Source organism: Callithrix jacchus, chromosome 3, assembly GCF_049354715.1.
Source record: "Callithrix jacchus isolate 240 chromosome 3, calJac240_pri, whole genome shotgun sequence".
Classification (NCBI taxonomy): Eukaryota; Metazoa; Chordata; class Mammalia; order Primates; family Cebidae; genus Callithrix; species Callithrix jacchus.
The window spans coordinates 43,096,398-43,114,407 of record NC_133504.1 but is presented as its reverse complement, the minus strand read 5'-3'; the positions used below and the strand labels follow the sequence as shown (position 1 = coordinate 43,114,407).

General features: G+C 40.5%; 1 protein-coding gene across 15 annotated transcripts in view; it reads left to right on the top strand.

The window, feature by feature from the left end:
* TMEM131L (transmembrane 131 like) overlaps positions 1-18,010 on the top strand; it is a 178,148-nt gene that overhangs the window by 95,552 nt on the left and 64,586 nt on the right. For all 15 annotated transcript variants that reach the window (XR_013532855.1, XR_013532854.1, XR_013532853.1 and 12 more), the window contains exon 7: positions 77-187. Coding sequence is in view for 7 of the 15 variants with exons in the window: in XM_078366370.1 (XP_078222496.1) it covers positions 77-187 (111 nt within the window). In the remaining 8 variants the exon portion in view is untranslated. The remainder of the gene's footprint in view (positions 1-76; positions 188-18,010) is intronic.

The window sequence follows — 18,010 nt, the reverse complement described above, 5'->3', positions numbered from 1 at the left end:
CTTTAGAGATGCTTTCATGTCATGGCAATTGTGTTTTAAAACTAATAGAGGAGCAATTCTCTCTCTTTCTCTGCAGGTATCTGGAATTGGCACTCGCAGAATCTCTACAGAAGGATCTGCAAAACAGCTACCAAATGCTTATTTTCTGCTTCCAAAGGTCCAGAGCATTCAGCTGTCACAAACGCAGGTCATTTTAATAGATTTACTTTGAATGCTGGTAGCTGCCAAACTTTGTAACCCTCTCAGAATTGGGGTTTTTACTATTTTCTGCTTTTTGAAAAAATGATATAGAAATAATATACATATGTAAAATATTAGTGAATTCCACGTAACTTCTTTTTAATGGCTGTAGAGTTCACAGTGTTGATATTCCATAGTTTGCCTAATCTTACTGTTGGTCTTTTGAAATGTTTCCAGTTTGTTTGTTTGTTTGTTTGTTTTGTGACGGATTCTCGCTCTGTCACCTAGGCTGGAGTGCAGTGGCGTAATGTCAGCTCACTGTAATCTCTGTCTCCAGCTTCAAATGATTCTCCTGCCTCAGCCTCCTGAGTAGCTGGGATTACAGGTGCTTGCCACCACGCCCAGCTAATTTTTTCTTTTTTTGTATTTTTCGTAGAGATGGGGTTTCACCAGGCTGGTCATGCTGGTCATGCTGGTCTCGAACTCCTGACCTCATGATTCACCCACCTCAGCCTCCCAAAGTACTGGGATTACAGGCGTGAGCCACCATGCTTGAAATGTTTCCAGTTTTTCACTGTTATTACCGTTAGGCCATATACCTATTTTACAAGTTTCTTTAATTTTGCTTCTGATTCCTCTGTTTCCTTGGGGCATGTTTCATAAAGAGGAGACATGCTTTGGTTAAAGACTGTGAACCATTTTACAGAGCTTGTTAAATCTTAACCTGGTTGCTTTTCAGGGAGACAGCCTCCATGGTCACCAATAATGACCGGCCTCTAAGGATATCTTGCTGTCTTTCCCCACTTCCTGCTTCTAGTCCTGCCGGGTGGGGCTTAGTGGGAAGAACTATTTCTGTTGTTGTTGTAGATGTACAGTGATAAGTTAAAATTATTTTAATATATATTTCATTAATCATTTTATAGGGTTAGCTACTTTTTTCTTTGATTATCCATATTTCCTTGGAACTGGGTAACATAATTGAGAAAAGCTCTTGAACCAATATATTATGAAACTTACCTCTTCTTTTGGATTGTTAAATAAGGAGCATTGCTTAGAATTTGTAGTCAATACCATTAGTACCTGGGGCTTTCATTCATTTAGCAGTTCTCTTGAGCCTCTGCTTTGTGCCAGGCCTTGGTCTAGAGTTTGTATCTGCATAGAGCTTACATTCCAATTGAGGAGAAAACCCAAATTTATTTACCTCTAGGGTTATATCTATATTAATTTACCTCTAGGGTTATATCTGGGATCTTTATCACCAAATAATTCTTAGGGATTTAAAATATTATTTTTATTTTTACAAAACTGCAAGGCACCTCTTTGCAGAATTTTAAGGAGTACTTCTTTTAATTTGCAAATTTATATTTGGTTTAAATCCTAAAACCAGGGGGGATGTGTTGAAAGGTTTTAAGTAGGAGACTGATACTTGCATTTTTGGAGAAGGGATTAGAAAGAGTGAGATTCAGTTTAATTTGCATATGCTGGCAGCACAGGTTTCAGCAGATGAACATTTTCAGCCTTATCTCAGGTCTATCCTTCAGCAAAATGGGGCAGCTGAGAATGGCCGGGTTTCTCTCGTGACTGCACTGAGAGCTCAGAGGGCCAGATGCCTTATCAGTGGAGATCTGAGTATTGGAATACAGATGGGTATTCAGAGTACCTTAGTTATTGGGGGTTGATGTGAGGGTAAGTAGAATGAAGGGAGAGAGGAAGCTGACTCTCCAGGCCTCCTAGAGAGCTAGGACAGCTTGCCCATTATCTGACCCCCGTAGCCTGGCAGATCCTGCATACTTCTTATGATGCCCACTGCCCTTTCCTGTACCAGGCCATCCTCATTTCTCTTCTGGTTAACTGTAGTATCCCATTAACTACCAGCATCTGCTTTGGTCCCTTCCTACCTCTTTCCCCAAAATTCAAGTTGGATCACATTCATAAGTCCCCTGCTTGAAACCCTTCAGTGCGTTCCCGTAGGTCTTCGAATTTAAACCAAATCCTGCTTATGGCTGTGAGGCCCGCATGGTCTGGCTGCTGTCTCTCTTCACCTGCATTGCACACTGCCCATTCTTGGTCTCTACCTCATGGCCGCAAGAGCCCTCCCCCGTTTGATTGTGCAATGCCATTTCCCCTCCTGCCACAGGTCCCTGTGTCTGCAGTGATCTCAACCTCCACCTCCACCTCCAACTTTTCTCCAAATTAACCCTTATTTCATCCCTCCTTTTTCAACACACACTTGAGCTCTTCAGGGACTCTTGCCTCTCTCCCCATCCTAATTTCAGGACCTTTGTTAGACTTCTACTCCCATACTTATCTCCGTTAAATAATCACACTTCGACATGATGTAATTGCTTCACAATTCTTTCCATCACCCATGGAATGGAAGCTCCGTGAAAGCAGGGACTGTGTGATTGGGTTTCCTGTTACACTCCCTGCACCTCACCTGGGAAGCAGTGGTTGAGTGGAGTTTTGGCCCGAGGTAGCTCTGGGGCTGTCCTCACAGGCCAGGTTCTGTCACTCCCTGTGCTGCTTTGTTTCTGCTTCAGAGCATACCCAACTCTGTTTCTTTTCTTTCTGGTATTTAAAAAATTTATTTTGTAAACAGCGTTATGAAATATAATTCACATATCACAAAATCCACTTACTTAAAGTGTACCATTCAGTGGGTTTTAGTATATCCAGAATTGTGCAGTCATCACCACTGTGTAAATTTAGAACATTTTCATTGCCTCAGTCTCTTATTTTCTGTCTCTAAAGATTTGTCTAGAAAAGCAACATTTTTTGTAAAAAAGAAAAAATTGTCTATTTTGAACATTTTAGGTAAATGAAATGTATGGTCTTTTGTGATTGGTGTCCTTTTCTTAGCATGTTTTCAGTTTCATCTGTCTTTCATTTCTTTTTATTACAAATAATGTACATTGTATGACATGCCGCATTTTGCATAATCATCCATTGGTGGACATTTGTGTTGTTTTTACTCTGGCTATTATGAGTAATGTTCTATGAACATTTTTGTGTAAGTTTGTGTGGATGTATCTTTCATGTCTTTTCTCTTGGATGCGTACTTAGCAGTGGAATTTTGCTGGGTCATATGGTAATTCCGTGTTTAACATTTTGAGGAACTGTAAAACTGTTTTCTAAAGTGGTTGCATCATTTTACAATCCCACTAGCAATCTATGAGGATTCCAGTCCTCTACAACTTTGCCAATACTTACCTTGCATTTTTGCTTTTGTTTTTTTTTTTTAGTAGCTATCTTACTGGGCATGAAGTGGTATCTCATGTGGTTTTGATTTGCATCTTTGTAATGACTAATGACATTGAGCATCTTTTCATGTGCTCCGTGACCATTTGTATATCGTCTTTGGGGAAGTGTCTGTTCATATCCTTTGCACATTTTAAAATTGTGTTTGTCTTTTTATTGTTGAATAGTAAATGGATTAAATCCTGGATGTTGGGCCTTTATCAGGTACATGGTTTGCAAATGTTTTCTCCATTTCTATAGGTCATCTTTTCATTTTCTTGATGATGCCCTTTGAAATATAAAAGATTTAAATTTTGATGAAGTCAAGTTTTTCTGTTTTTCCTTTTGTCACTTTATGATTTTAGTATTATATCAAAAAAGGCCTAAGGTTATAAAGCTTTACTCCTATGTTTCCTTCTAAGAATTTTATAGTTTACATTTAGGTTTTTTTAAAGTATGTGTCTATGTGTATGTGTGCGTGTGTGTGTGTGTGTGTGTGTGTGTGTGTGTGTGTATATATACACATATATATGTATACATATATATATACACACATATATGTATACATATATATATATATATATATACACTTTTTTTTCCCCCTTTTTCTTCTTTTTTTAGAGACAGGGTTTCACTATGTTGGCCAGGCTGGTCTCAAACTCCTGACTTCAGGTGATCTGCCTGTCTCAGCCTCCCAAAGTGCTGGGATGACAGGTATGAGCCATCATGCCTGGCCTTACATTTAGGTTTACGACCCATCCTGACTTTAAGTTTTAGTATATGATGTGAGGAAGGGATTCATATTCATTTTATTGCATGTAGATGTCTGGTAGTTCCAGTATCATTTGTTGAAAAGACAGTTCTTTCTACACTGAATTGTCTTGGTATCTTTGTTGACCTCTCATCTGTGGCCCCATTCCTGGCTGTAGATTCTCTCTTTCATTTTTCATTTATCTTAGGGTCTGTGAGTTTAGTTAAGTCACTTTCTAAAGCTGCTCTTTTTGGCCATAATTCTCCCCCCATCAGACAAAAATAGTTATTGAAACATTATTTTTTGAGTATTACAGTAAATGATAGGGCTGTGAACACAACACAGTATCCCTACTCTTGTGATATTACAGTATAAAATACTTCAGAATTTGTAGATTAAACATAATTTTTGTGCTGGTCTTCTTTTAGAAACCAGTATTTAAAAATCTGAGTATCAAAAAAACTCTTAAAAGACAGTTATTTTCATTTCTTTCATTTTTACTGTGAATCAGAAAAATACATTTTAAAGTATCTTTTAAGTCTTGCTGTACCTAAAACCAAAAACATACAAAATTTAAACCTAAGAAATAATTGTGGCATTCCTCTAGAAAAAAAAAATCCTGACTATAATATTTCTGCGTCAAAACTGCATACATTATGTGAGTTCTTTGTTGTATTTTAAGTGACTATAAAGTTGTCAACTGTTCTTAGAAAGGCATGTCTTTATTTTGATATTCTACCTGTTTTACGTTTTTATACTCTCTGCCTGTTGTCAAGAGCTTATTGTCCAGGGTTGGGGTTAGTGGATTCAGGAGACTCCCTCAAAAAGGATAAGAGGGTGTGGAAGGTACCAAAGGCGTAATTGCCTCTTCTCCAGTATAGAGCTAGAAAGTATACCTGAGAGAAAGCTAAGCAAGAAGGTTTAGACAGAAATATATCATCAACTTTTCTTTTTTTTTGGCTGGGGTAAGGGGAAGGAATCTCATTCTCTTGTCCAGGCTGGAGTGCAGTGGCGTGATCTTGGCTTGCTGCAACCTCTGCCTCCCAAGTTCAAGTGATTCTTCTGCCTCAGCCTTTTGAGTAGCTAGGATTACAGGTGCGTGCCACCACACCTGGTTAATTTTTGTTTTTAGTAGAGACAGGGTTTCACCCTATTGGCCAGGCTGGTCTTGAACTCCTGACCTTGTGATCTGCCCACCTCAGCCTCCCAAAGTGCTGGGCTTATTCCCAAAGTGCTGGGCTTACAGGCGTGAGCCACCATGCCCAGCCAACTTTTCTTTAACTTGTTCCCTTAGTGCCACGTGAAGAGAAAATAACTGTTTGTTTTAGGAATAAAATTTGAAGTTGAGAGAAGAAATACAGTTGTCTTACGTATGACAATTGAATCCTTATGAATAAGAAAACTGAGACTAAGATGATAATAGTGGTTTAAAAGTATTTTCACTGAAACCATAGGGCTATATAATTTTTAGACTTTTGTATGTGAGTGGTTAAAAAGTACAGACTGATTATATGTTTGGGTCTGCCTTACATATGGGTCTAGATAGAATTGGATTTTAGTATAATTCATTGAGTATTTAAAAAATTATCTGGCTTCAGTGTAGGCAGAGGATAGAAAGGCATGTATGTACCTGAGGATCCCTGAACATAAATAGTCTGGAATGTGAAGGTTCCAGAATTTGCAGGTACTGCTTGACTCATCCATCTGTGAAATGCTGATTAGAGAAAGAAAAACAGCAGGAATCTTTCATAAAACTGTGGAGCATGGATTGTAAAATGGGAGATGTGCTTGATGTAGTATGTTGAGGATACATAATTCAAATGTCATTTTTAAGATGGTTATGAGTTATCTGTTGCAGAACTTGAAATATGGGTGGCCAGAATAATCTTAGACGATAATGGATGTTTTGCTGCTACAAACATAGCAAAATTCAATCATGAGAAAGGAAAGCAATGAGAAAATAGATGTGTACCCCCCATTTTTTTTTTTTTTCCTTTGAGATGGGATTTCACTTTGTCACCCAGGCTAGAGTGCAGTGGTTTTATCTCAGCTCACTGCAACTTCAGCCTTCTGGGTTCAAGCTATCCTCCTGCCTCAGGCTCCTGGGTAGGTGGGATTATAAGCGCATGCCACCATACCTGGCTAATTTTTGTATTTTTTAGAGAGACAGGGTTTCTCCATGTCTTTCTGCCTGTTCTCAAACTCTTGGACTTATTGATCCACCCACCTTGGCTTTTCAAAGTGCTGGGATTACAGGTGTAAGCCACCACATGTGTGCAGTATTTCTCCTTACATATATTATAACACTGCACACAAAGGTATGCATTCACTTTTTCTCACTGCTTCCAGTTCATATGATGAATGGAATCCTCAAGACAATAGTATTAAGAGGTGGGGCCCTTGGGAGTGACCATGTCCTGAGGCTGGAGCCTTCATGAATTGGATTGGTGCCCTTAATAAAAGAGGCCTGGCTGGGCGTGGTGGCTCACATCTATAATCCCATCACTTTGGGGGGCAGAGATGGGTGGATCCACCTGAGGTCAGGAGTTCAAGACCAGGCTGGTCAATGTGGTGAAATCCCATCTCTACTAAAAATACAAAAATTAGTTGGGCGTGGTGATGTGCACCTGTAATCCTAGCTACTGGGGAGGCTAAGGCAGGAGCATGTCTTGAACCCAAGAGGTGGAGGTTGCCGTGAGCCGAGATTATCCCATTGCACTCTGGCCTGGGAGACAGAGCAAGACTCCATCTCAAAAAAAAAAAGAAGCTTATTTGCCCCTTCTGCCATTTGAGGACACAGATGGCATAGTTGGCACATAGCAGGTGGCGTCTAGGAGGAACCATCCCTCACTAGAATCTCTTGGTACTTTGATCCTGGACTTCCCAGAACTGTGAGAATAAATTTCTGTTGTTTAAAACTACCTAGTTTGAGGTATTTTGTTATGGTTGACCATATGGACCAAGATAGTAGGAAAACGTGGAGGTAAGATTGCCTTTTTAAACCTTTTCGTTGGTCTTCCTTTTTTATTGTTTTGGCCCTCTCACAGAGAATTCCTAGCAATGAAAGTCACTGTGGTGGTGGGTCTGATGGACAGTCTGAGGCTGTCCTGCTTTTATTGCCGTTCCTCTTGTTATTTGTCATTTGGGTTTTCTTCCAGTCATTCTCTCTCCACTCCAGTTCACATGTCACTCTACTGCTGGTGATGTCATGTTACACAAACTGGTTATTTCCCTGGCCACTGGATTAGCTGAGCCCTCCCTTGTTTACAGGATACAGTCCAAGTTCCTTTGCTTGATATACAAGGTCCTCAGTAACATGGGACCAGCTTCTCATTCCAGACTCAGAGCTTCTACGCCTCTTTTCTGAACTCTGGACTCACAGACATCTCATCATTCTCAGTACATGCCATCCCTTTTCCACAAGCTCTCTTCGCCTCATAAGCTTTTATCCCATTCTAATTATTCTAATTCCATCCTTCAAGACTCAGTTCAGATATCGCCTCTCTGGCACCTCTCCAGGTTCCCAGGCAGCCTGTGCTCGGGGTCTGCATGATACTTGGTCCACGCCCTGCCTTAATGCTTGGAGTCTCAGGTGTCTCTCTTCTGTTCTTCCATGAGACTCTGCAGAAGGTACAGGGCCTGCTTTTTTATTTTTATAATCTCTATCAATTTCATGTTTATTACACTGAGGACTCCCAGAGTTTTTAATAGATAAATGAGTCAATGGCCATCTGAGTTGAGATCCTCAAATAGCATATCTACTGGTCATAACATCTAAGATTTGTAGAACTTCACCTTTTCACCACATCCACCAGTTTGACCTTCAGCAGATTTACTACCAGGTCAGGTGGCATTCTTCTTCTTTTAGAAATTATCGAATGGACTTAGAGTTTAAGTTACTTGGTGGAAATTGAGGGCAGAGCTAGTGAATAAATTATTAAGAATATTTTATTTTTTATAATAAGGGTGCATTTTGATCCTTGGCAGTGACAGCTCAGTATGCCTTAAATTTTTCCCAAATTTAGTAAATGCTATATTGATTTTCATATATATTGCTTTAGTAATCCATGATCCAGGAAAGATAAATACAAATACAATGTTCTCTGAAGCATTCTTATTATTGCAAGAAAGCAGACACAATATAAAGGCCCAACAATAGAAAAAGGATTTAATAAATGTAAGCATATCAACATGGTAGAATATTAAGTAGTTCTTCAAATCATGATTATGAGACCTATTTGGGAATGTTTGACAAGTGTTAAAACTAGACCATGATTGTAACTAAGTATATGACGGGGTATAGCATTAAATATAGTGGTGTTATAGGCTCATGAGAAAGCAATAAATTTTGTTATTTAAATGTTTTCTCCAATACTGTATTGGATTCAAGCCGTTGCAATTTGGAGAGTATTTCAGTGATTTATTTGGGCACAAAAGAATATTTGAAATTGGCATTGTCTCAGAATCTGGCATTTAGGATCATTAGCCATATAGCTTGTCTGAGAGATTAAAAGAACTTAAATTATTGTTATTGAAATCACTGTAAATAATGTTGTTAAAAATGTGATTACAAGACAACGTGGGAAACTTGGTTTTAAAGTGAGAGGAAAACCCTGACACACAGTTCTGCTAAGTAAAGGAGTTCTGTCGTTGTGTGTGTGTGTGTGTTTGTGTGTCTCAACAAAGTATCAAATTATTGAATATTCTAAGAGATATCTCTTAAGGATATTCTGGGATTATCAGAAACTATAATGTGATTATAAGAAAACATGGGAAACCCAGAGAAAGAAAACATTAGAAATAAACCTTAAGACCACCGTCATACTTGGCAACAATCATAATTAATGGTTGGTTGTCTGCTTGCAGTATTTTTTCTGAGCGTTTGTGGGGACGAGGGATTTTCTCCTTCTCCATGGCACCATATGCTGGATAGTGTACAGGAGAGATTATCTCTGGATATTCTGTATGATATCTAATATATTTCAGACAGGAGTTCCTAACCTTTTAAAACTGGCACAACCTTTGCTTTCAGAGTGTGGTGTCAAACCCTTGTGCCCGCCTGCCAAGGACAGGTGCTGGGCAAAGGTTGTGGTCCCAGGCTGCCTGCAGCGTGGCGCCTGCTAGATTTGGCATGGGGAAGGTGCCCCAAGTTGTTACCTGCTACTTGCCTTCTAGGGTGCTGACACCTGTCAATTAACGTGGCAATCTAGAAGGGAAGCTGTAAACTCAGGGTAAAGAGGAGAACGTGGAAAGCCTTTCAGTCACAGTTTGATGAGGAAATGGAAGGGGGCACATTTCTCACTGACAAATTATAAAATGCCTGATCTAGGATTTGAAGATGGAAAAAGAAAGAACAGAGAAATAAGGGCCTTTAGAACTGTCTTGTTTTCTTGATAGTCTTACACAACTAGTTAAATGGAATAAACAGTATTGTGATAGCTGAGAATTCCTAGAAATACCTGTGTAAACATAATGTATTTAGTAACATTTTGTTGTAGTTTTAGCAGTGCATCAAGGTGTAACTGTTTTTTGTTGTTTGAGATAACACCTGGAGTGTTTTGTCCTACCTCCAAGAGGATTGAGGAGCACGGCACAAAGGTGAGGTTAGAGCGGAAGTTTAATAAGCGAAAGAGGAAAGATAGATTATTTTTTTTCCCCAGGCTACTTTTTCTTTTTGAGACAGAGTTTTGGTCTCATCACCCAGGCTGGAGTGCAGTGGTGTGATCTCGGCTCCCTGCAACCTCCTCCTCCTGGGTTCAAACAATTCTCCTGCCTCAGCCTCCTGAGTAGCTGGGATTACAGGTGCCTACCACCACACCTGCCTAAGTTTTGTATTTTTAGTAGAAATAGGATTTCACCAGGTTTCCAGGCTGGTCTCGAACTCCTGACCTCAGGTGACCTCAGCCTCCCAAAGTGCTGGGATTACAGACATGAACCACTGCACCCGGCCCCACAGGCTGCTTTTTATGTTTTGTGGGAATAAGGCACTAACCCATGAACAGAGGGGCTCTCTGGAAACCCTTCCCTTGCTGTCTACTTAAGGCAAGCTAATTCCTTTCAGTTTCTTTGAGTGATAGAAGTTGTTTGATCTTTTTTACATAAAAATGATAGGCTGTCAATCTCTGGAAAATGATTACTGTATATTAAGGGGGAATTAAGGGATGGTATACATTTCCTTATCTATCTATTTCTGAATATAGCTTTTTTTTTGAGGACTTGCTTAAACAACTAAAAATTTTCTTAAGTTTCAAGTGAGAATGCCTCTATGGAATGGGAATGTGGGAAGGAGAGAGGTAGAGGAGGGTTGGTGACTGGAAGAAAGGAGGAGAGCATGGTGAAGACTCTAGAAAGAGAAAATACCAAGATGTGTGGGTGGGGTGTTCCCCCTCCCCTCATTTTTGTTTCAGACCCAGTGGAGTCTCTTCACCCTTCATCTTCCTCCTGTTTGCTTCTTTAAAAACTCTGCTTTCTTGGCTACCATGAGGACACAGTTTCCTGGTCCCTCTTTTAACTCAGTGTTTACCTTGTTTCTTTATTTTTTTTGCCTCCCAGGAGAATTGACTAGTTCTTTACTGAAAACCCTAAGAGATCCCTGTTGTTGCAGGATGTTGGGATTCACTCGGGGTGGCTGGCAAAATATTAAATATTAGGGAAAATTAAAAGATTATCGTAAAAGCTTTTGTATTTATGTATTTTTCTATACTAGGTATAAACCTCTTAAGAGCAAGAATTATGGCTGGGCGCGGTGGCTCAAGCCTGTAATCCTAGCACTTTGGGAGGCCGAGGCGGTTGGATCACGAGGTCAAGAGATCGAGACCATCCTGGTCAACATGGTGAAACCCCGTCTCTACTAAAAATACAAAAAAAAAATTAGCTGGGCATGGTGGCGCGTGCCTGTAATCCCAGCTACTCAGGAGGCTGAGACAGGAGAATTGCCTGAACCCAGGAGGCGGAGGTTGTGGTGAGCCGAGATCGCGCCATTGCCCTCCAGCCTGGGTAGGTAACAAGAGTGAAACTCTGTCTCAAAACAACAACAACAAAAAGAGCAAGAATTATGCCCTAATCTTTGTTTTTTTATCACCTAGCACAGAGTCTGGCTATATAACATGTAGTAAATAAATGATTGACAATTGGATAAATGGATAAAAAGGAAAACATTACAATAAGCTATTTATGAAGATATGAGACACAGATCTTCCTTTGACTTCTTTCATTTATTCTCTTAGAGTATTTTAGAAACTTTTGTTAGAAGACTTAGAGATACCTAATAAGTAATACCTCTCTTCCTGACCAAGTTCTGAATCACTGAATATCTAAGAATCTGGAGATAGAGAACTAAAACCACCTTTGTATTACTAATAAGACACATTCTCCTGTATCAGCTAGGGTAAGAGAGCCAGGGGTTACTAACTCCTTCTCCCCTAGGGTAGACTTTGTGGTGACTCACTGGAGGGGAATTTGGGTCTGAAGGACAGATGCTTCCAAAGTATAGAGAGGAGGAGGAAAGAACCCAACTCATCTAAGAGACCCTGCCCTGCTCAGCCCTTCCCACAGCATAGAATGCTTATCTGTTGCCCACCTATTAGGTAATTGGGAAGGGGAGAGGAAGGCTTGGGATAAAAGGACAGGAGTGTTTAGGGAGAGAGAAGGTTTTCATTGTGACATCCTTGATTTTGGTTCTCTTGACCCTTTGGAATTACCTGTTAAGCCCAAAGCGATCAGCCGACTTCAGCCCTGTGCTTTCACCTTCCTGGGCCTGCTCCTCCCCTGATTTCTTTGTTGACCCTTCTTGGACTGCTGGGGTCTGCTGTGGAGTTTGCCCCTAGAAAGCTTTGAGATGGATTAAATTCGCTAATCATCTGCTTCAAGGCCACACTGTAACCAGGTTGGAAGTTGACATCCTCCTCTGTTTCCCCATCCCGAATTCTTTTCAACTGCAATATCCAGTACAGTTGATCAGAGCTTCTGTGATGAGAGAGAGTAACAGTGTTAAAATATGTCAGTAGAAAATACCAGCCATATAAAATGCCTGTCATAGAGATGCATCGTGGCAATGAATAAGACGGTGAATTCCAAACCAGACCACCTGGCTACAAATCTTGGTTCTGAGTGACTTTAGCCAAATTACCTAATCTCCCTGTGTCTCAGGTTATCTGTAAAATATGTAATAATGGCCCTTTCGGATAGGATTGCTGTAGCTATTGAATCAGTTAATTTCTCTAAGAGCTTAGAACTAGTCTCTGGCACATAGCTAAAATGCCTTAATCACTTAACTTTCAAAAAGAAGCTTTTGAATATAAACCCTCTCCTATTATGAAACTCAGGGAGAACTTTAAAATTCAGAGATTCAAACCCCTGGCAGGACATGAAAGTTCAAGGCTATGGTGTATCAAATGATCTTGGCCTGTGAGTTAACATTCAAAGAATTTGAAATCCTCCTCAATTTCTTTTTTTTCTTTTTTTTTAAGTTTTAATCAGAGAGGTTCTCCATACCTGTGTACAGATGGGGAACTTTTTGCAGCTACAGCCTGGATTTGTTCTTGCTAAAATATGTGTGGTTTCCCCAAGGTTTTAGAATTTGTAGTGGTTCAATAGTAAGTCTTCTGAGCCTCACTTGAATCTACAATCTTAATGAAACACACAAGAATAACTTCATTCATTAATTTCACATCCAAAAAATTTGGAAAAACATGTCCTCCCACCTCCCAGCCCTCCAAGCACTAATTTTCAGCAGAATTGTTCCCAGTACTTCATATTTGCCAAAGAGAGGGAAGGAAGTTGGAAAGAGCCTCACCTTGGTTTCCGCTTGAATTCATGCTGGTCGTTAGTCTAGGCCTTTGCACTTAACACTTGGCAGGGAGAGATTGCCATTAGTCAGGAGGCTAATCTGGGTACTTTGGGGGTTAGAGAGGAGCCACCTGTGCATACCACCACTCCTCTCAGGAAGGGGCACCTGAGATGCTCTGGCCTTCCCTGAGTTTATACATTTATTTGCCTGGCGGTAGCCTAGTTACTCGGCCGGCCTGCCTTCTGTTTTCCATGTGTAGATTTCTGTTTCTTCCGTGGGCCCTCGTTTCTGGCATTTCCCGGACTCTTGTGCTCAGTGGTGTCGAAGCTGTGTAGGGAGCAGAGCTTTTGCCGAGTCTATGGGCAGCGACCTTGAGATCTGTGCACAGGGTGGTTTCCATTGCCTCTCACTGTGGACTTGCTGAAACCTGCATCTTAGGGAAGGTTGTTTCCTTTCCGTCCACTGATTTCAACTGGAGTATTCCTCTCAGCAGACGCCCCGAGGTGAGCTGTTTTTGACACTTTGGAAGGGCGAGTCCATCAGGGCCTGTTCTTTTTCTGTGTTAGTCAGCCCTGTCCCCAGGACTTGCTTGTCCTCCACTGTTCCTCCATTTAACCAGATTTTTGTGTTGGTCTCTTTCTTCTCAATTACTTAGTGTGTTCCTTTAATTTTTTTTTTTTTTTACTTTTTGGTCTAGATATTTATTTTCCCTTTAGATATTTCTTTAATTTTTTTTTTTTTCCTTTGGTGTGTTCTCCCAAAGCAAAGGAGATAAAATCAAGTTCTGGGCCTACTAAAAACATCTATAGTTCAAACAAATCTTTTTTCTGTTTGCTGCATTGCATAATCTTACATAGGAGATACTCTCCTGTCAGCCCAGTATCCCAGTCAGGCCCGGGCTCAGTTTATCTTGTCCTGCCTGGTTCTGCTTTAATGGTTTCCTCTTTGCTGTGCCTTCTCTTGAGTCCTGAATGCTGTAAACTTCTCAAGCATATTCCCTCAGAGCACAGGCAGTAATTGTGTCTCCATTGAAAAATGCACTTGAGCGTTCCACACTCCCCTTCCTGGTTTCCTCTCGCCTGTCCAGGTTTGTGCGTGGTTTGGTGTAGCCGCCTCAGTCTTTGATGGTAGAGCTCCTTAATTGTTTACTATGAGGGATTTAAAAATGTGTTTCTCCACAGTTCCTAGAACTGAATCGTGATTTCTTAATTGTAATTTATTTTTATTTTTACTTTTTTTTTAAGACAGGGTCTTTCACTGTTGCCCAAGGTGGAGTACAGTGGTGTAGTCACAGTTTATTACAAACTTGGCCACCTGGGCTCCCTCCTCAGCCTCCTGAGTAGCTGGGACTACAGGCATGGGCCACCATGCTTAGCTAAGTTTTGTATTTATTTGTGGAGAAAGGGTTTCACCATGTTGCCCCAGATGGTTTCAAACTTCTGAGCTCAAGTGATCCACTTGCCTTGGTTCCCACAGTGCTAGGATGACAGGCATGGAACACTGTGTCCGGCCTGAATTTTTTTTTTTTTTTTTTTAACAATTCTAGTCTGCTGAGATCTTGCTTGTCTTTCTGTTTTATTAGATTCTTTTAAAAGCTCCATTTAGCACAAAGACACATTTCGCTCATTTCGAGTACCCTCACAGTGAGATCTCAGGCTATCTCCACTTCTGTTTTTATGTCTGTTTAACCTGGCCTTCGAGGTTTCTCTTTCTCTTTTTTTTCCTTTTTAGTTGGCATGTAATAATTGTACTTATGTATGGCATGGATAGTGCTGTTTTGATATGTGTATACAATGTGTGATGATCAACTCAGGGTAATTAGTGTATATGAGACATTTATCGTTTCATTACATCGTGAACATTCAAAATCCTCTCTTCTAGCTTTATTATAGTCAACCGCAGTTGCCCTGTAGTGCTGTGGAACACCAGAACTCATTCCGTCTGTCTAGCTATAACTTTGTATTGGTTACCCAGCAAGGTTTGGTTATTTCAGACCATTTCAGCTGTGTCTAGTGCTTGCCTTCCCCTTTCCCTATATATAGATGGGGTAAAATATACTTAACACAAAATTTACCATTTTTACCTTTTTTTTTTTTTGAGACAGAGTCTCACTCTGTCACCCAGTGTGGTCTTGGCTCACTGCAACCTCTGCCTCCTGGGTTTAGGCGATTCTCCTGCCTCAGCCTCTGGAGTAGCTGGGACTACAGGTGTGTGCCACCACACCCAGCTAACTTTTTTAATTTTAGTGGAATTGGGGTTTCACTATGTTGGCCAGGCTGGTCTTGAACTCCTGACCTTGTGATACACCCACGTCAGCCTCCCAAAGTGCTGGGATTACAGGCATGAGCCACTGTGCCCGGCCTATCCATTTTTACCATTTATATGTGTACAGTTCGCTGGCAGTAAGCACATTGACAGTGTTGTACAGTCATCACCACCATTCATCTTCAGGACTTTTTCATCACCCCAAAGGGAAACTCCGTACCTGTTAAACACCTTCCCTCAGCCACCACTATTCTACTTTCTGTCTTTCTGAATTGAACTATTGAAGGTCCCTCATATAAGTGGGATTACACAGTATTTGTCCCTTTGGTTTATTTCACTTAGCATAATGCCCATGTTATATAGCATGTATCAGACTTTTATTCCTTTTTAAGGCTGAATAATACTCTGTTGTACATTATGTATCATGTTTTGTTCATCCATTGACCCATCGATGGACATTTGGGCTTTTTCCAGCTTTTGGTGTTTATGAGTAATCTTGCTGTCAGCATGGGTTTATAAGTATCTGTTTGAGTCCCTGCTATCACTTTTGAGTGTATACCTAGAAATAGAATTGCTGGATTGTATGATAATTCTGTTATGTTTTTTAAGGAACCACCATAGTATCCTTTCTTTTATAGCCTAATTCTCGCCACAGTGATGCCTACTAAGTATAAGCTGTGCCCATGCTACTCAAGGTCAAGTGACAGCAGCCTACATCACAAAGCTTAAACTTTTATGGAGTCTGGATCTTGTTTCAGGGCCTGTGCCAGACATGCACGGCCTACTTGCCATTTGTTTGAGGCTCAGCATCATCCAATTGTATAAAAATAGTTACTTGCCTTTGAACAGAGCCAACATATGCTGCCTGACCTACCAAGGTGAAAATCCCACATGGCTCTACCCAAGCTGCCAGCCCAGGTTGTGGTAGTTAAAAGCTAGTTACTTAAGTGTAAAAACCAAGCTGTTACCCAATACAGATGACTTCCACTTGGCCCAACCAAAAATTTAGATAATACAGGGGTTATCTTATTCTCCCATTTACTTTTTGTCTATCTTTTGGGGGTTTCTGACACATTTCAGGGGATGGGAGGTAGTGTCCAGCAAATGACACTTCCTTTTATCTTGGGCTCTGAGCCAATTGTGAAATAAGACAAAAAGAATTTGAAGTGTTTTAGGGGGAAAAAAAATGTCTTAGAAACCAAAGGAGTGCTAAAGAGTTTTCTTCTAAGAGCTTTAATGTGAGAAAAATGCTTCCCTCAAGCATCTAAATTATTTGTTGTGGAATTTTGTTAAATAAATGTGTTAATTGTGAATTAGCAAATTATAGTCTTTGAGGCCTACTATGTAACCAGTGGTTTGCATATGTATCTCATTTAGCACTCACAGTATTGCTGTGAATTCAATAACTTGATTTTATAGAAGAGGAAGCTGAGCTTAGAATGGGTAGGGAATGTCCCCAGGGTTTTATGGCTGGGGTTTGATCTCAAATCTCTGTTGGCTAAGGCACTTGGCCACATTGCCTTTACTAAAATGATGTGGATAAGGAAAAACGCTATCCATATGCTATAGCCTTTTTTTTTTTTCCTCCTAAAAGCAAACTCATTTCAGCCACTTCCTAGGTTTTTGCAAATGTTTGTATGAGTGGGTCTGGCACTATAGTTAGATTTTGTTTCAGTGGTTAATATCTGAGGAATAAAAGGATAGTGGTGGTGGTGGGGTGGGGGTTGAAACACAATTGCTACTTAATATCAGGGAATAATAACTTTACAGTGCTTACTAATAACTCAGTGGAGCCTGCTGTTGTGCAGGATACACTGAATTAGGAGTTTGGTTATAGAATCTGAGTGTTAATGTGGAAGGCACCCAAGATAGCTCTCATTTTATATAAGATCATTTGCCATGTACATAATACTGTGTGTGGGGACCACCTGCTGGAATGGTCAGATGGCTTATACAGAATCAGTGTTCCAGATACATATGTTGGTATAAGAGATTTACTTTTTTTTTTTTTTTTTTTGAGATGGACTCTGTTGCCCAGGCTGGAGTATAGTGGTGCAATTGCAGCTCACCGCAACCTCCACATCTCAGGTTCAAGCAATTCTCCAGCTTCAGCCTCCCGAGAAGCTGAGATTACAGGCTTGTGCTACCATGCCTGGTGAATTTTTGTAATTCTTTTTTTTGAGACAGAGTTTTGCTCTTGTTGTCCAGGCTGGAATGCAATGGTGTGATCTTGGCTCACCACAACCTCTGCCTCCCAGAGTTCAAGAGATTCTCCTGCCTCAGCCTCCTGAGTAAATGGAACTACAGGCATGCACCACCACACCTGGCTAATTTTGTATTTTTAGTAGAGACAGGGTTTCTCCATGTTGGTCAGGCTGGTCTCGAACTCCCGACCTCAGGTGATCTGCCTGCCTCAGCCTCCCAAAGTGCTAGGATTATAGGTGTGAGCCACCACACCCGGCAAATTGTTGTATTTTTAGTATAAACAGAGTTTCACATGTTGGGCAGGCTCGTCTCAAACTCCTGACCTCAAGTGATCTGCCTTCCTTGGCCTCCCAAAGTGCTGGGATTACAGGCATGAACCACTGCACCTGGCCAAGATTTATAATGACCTCTAATATTTAGCATTCAAAATTGTGAAAGGGGAGGAAGATGTCTGAGAAAAATAGAATCTAAGATTGGGATTTATCTAAGTAATTCTTTCACATTACATAAGTTATAGTCCTTAAATAAAAAGGTTTAATGTAGTTATTACCAGGAACATCTTCAGTCCTCTTGTTCATTCTGTC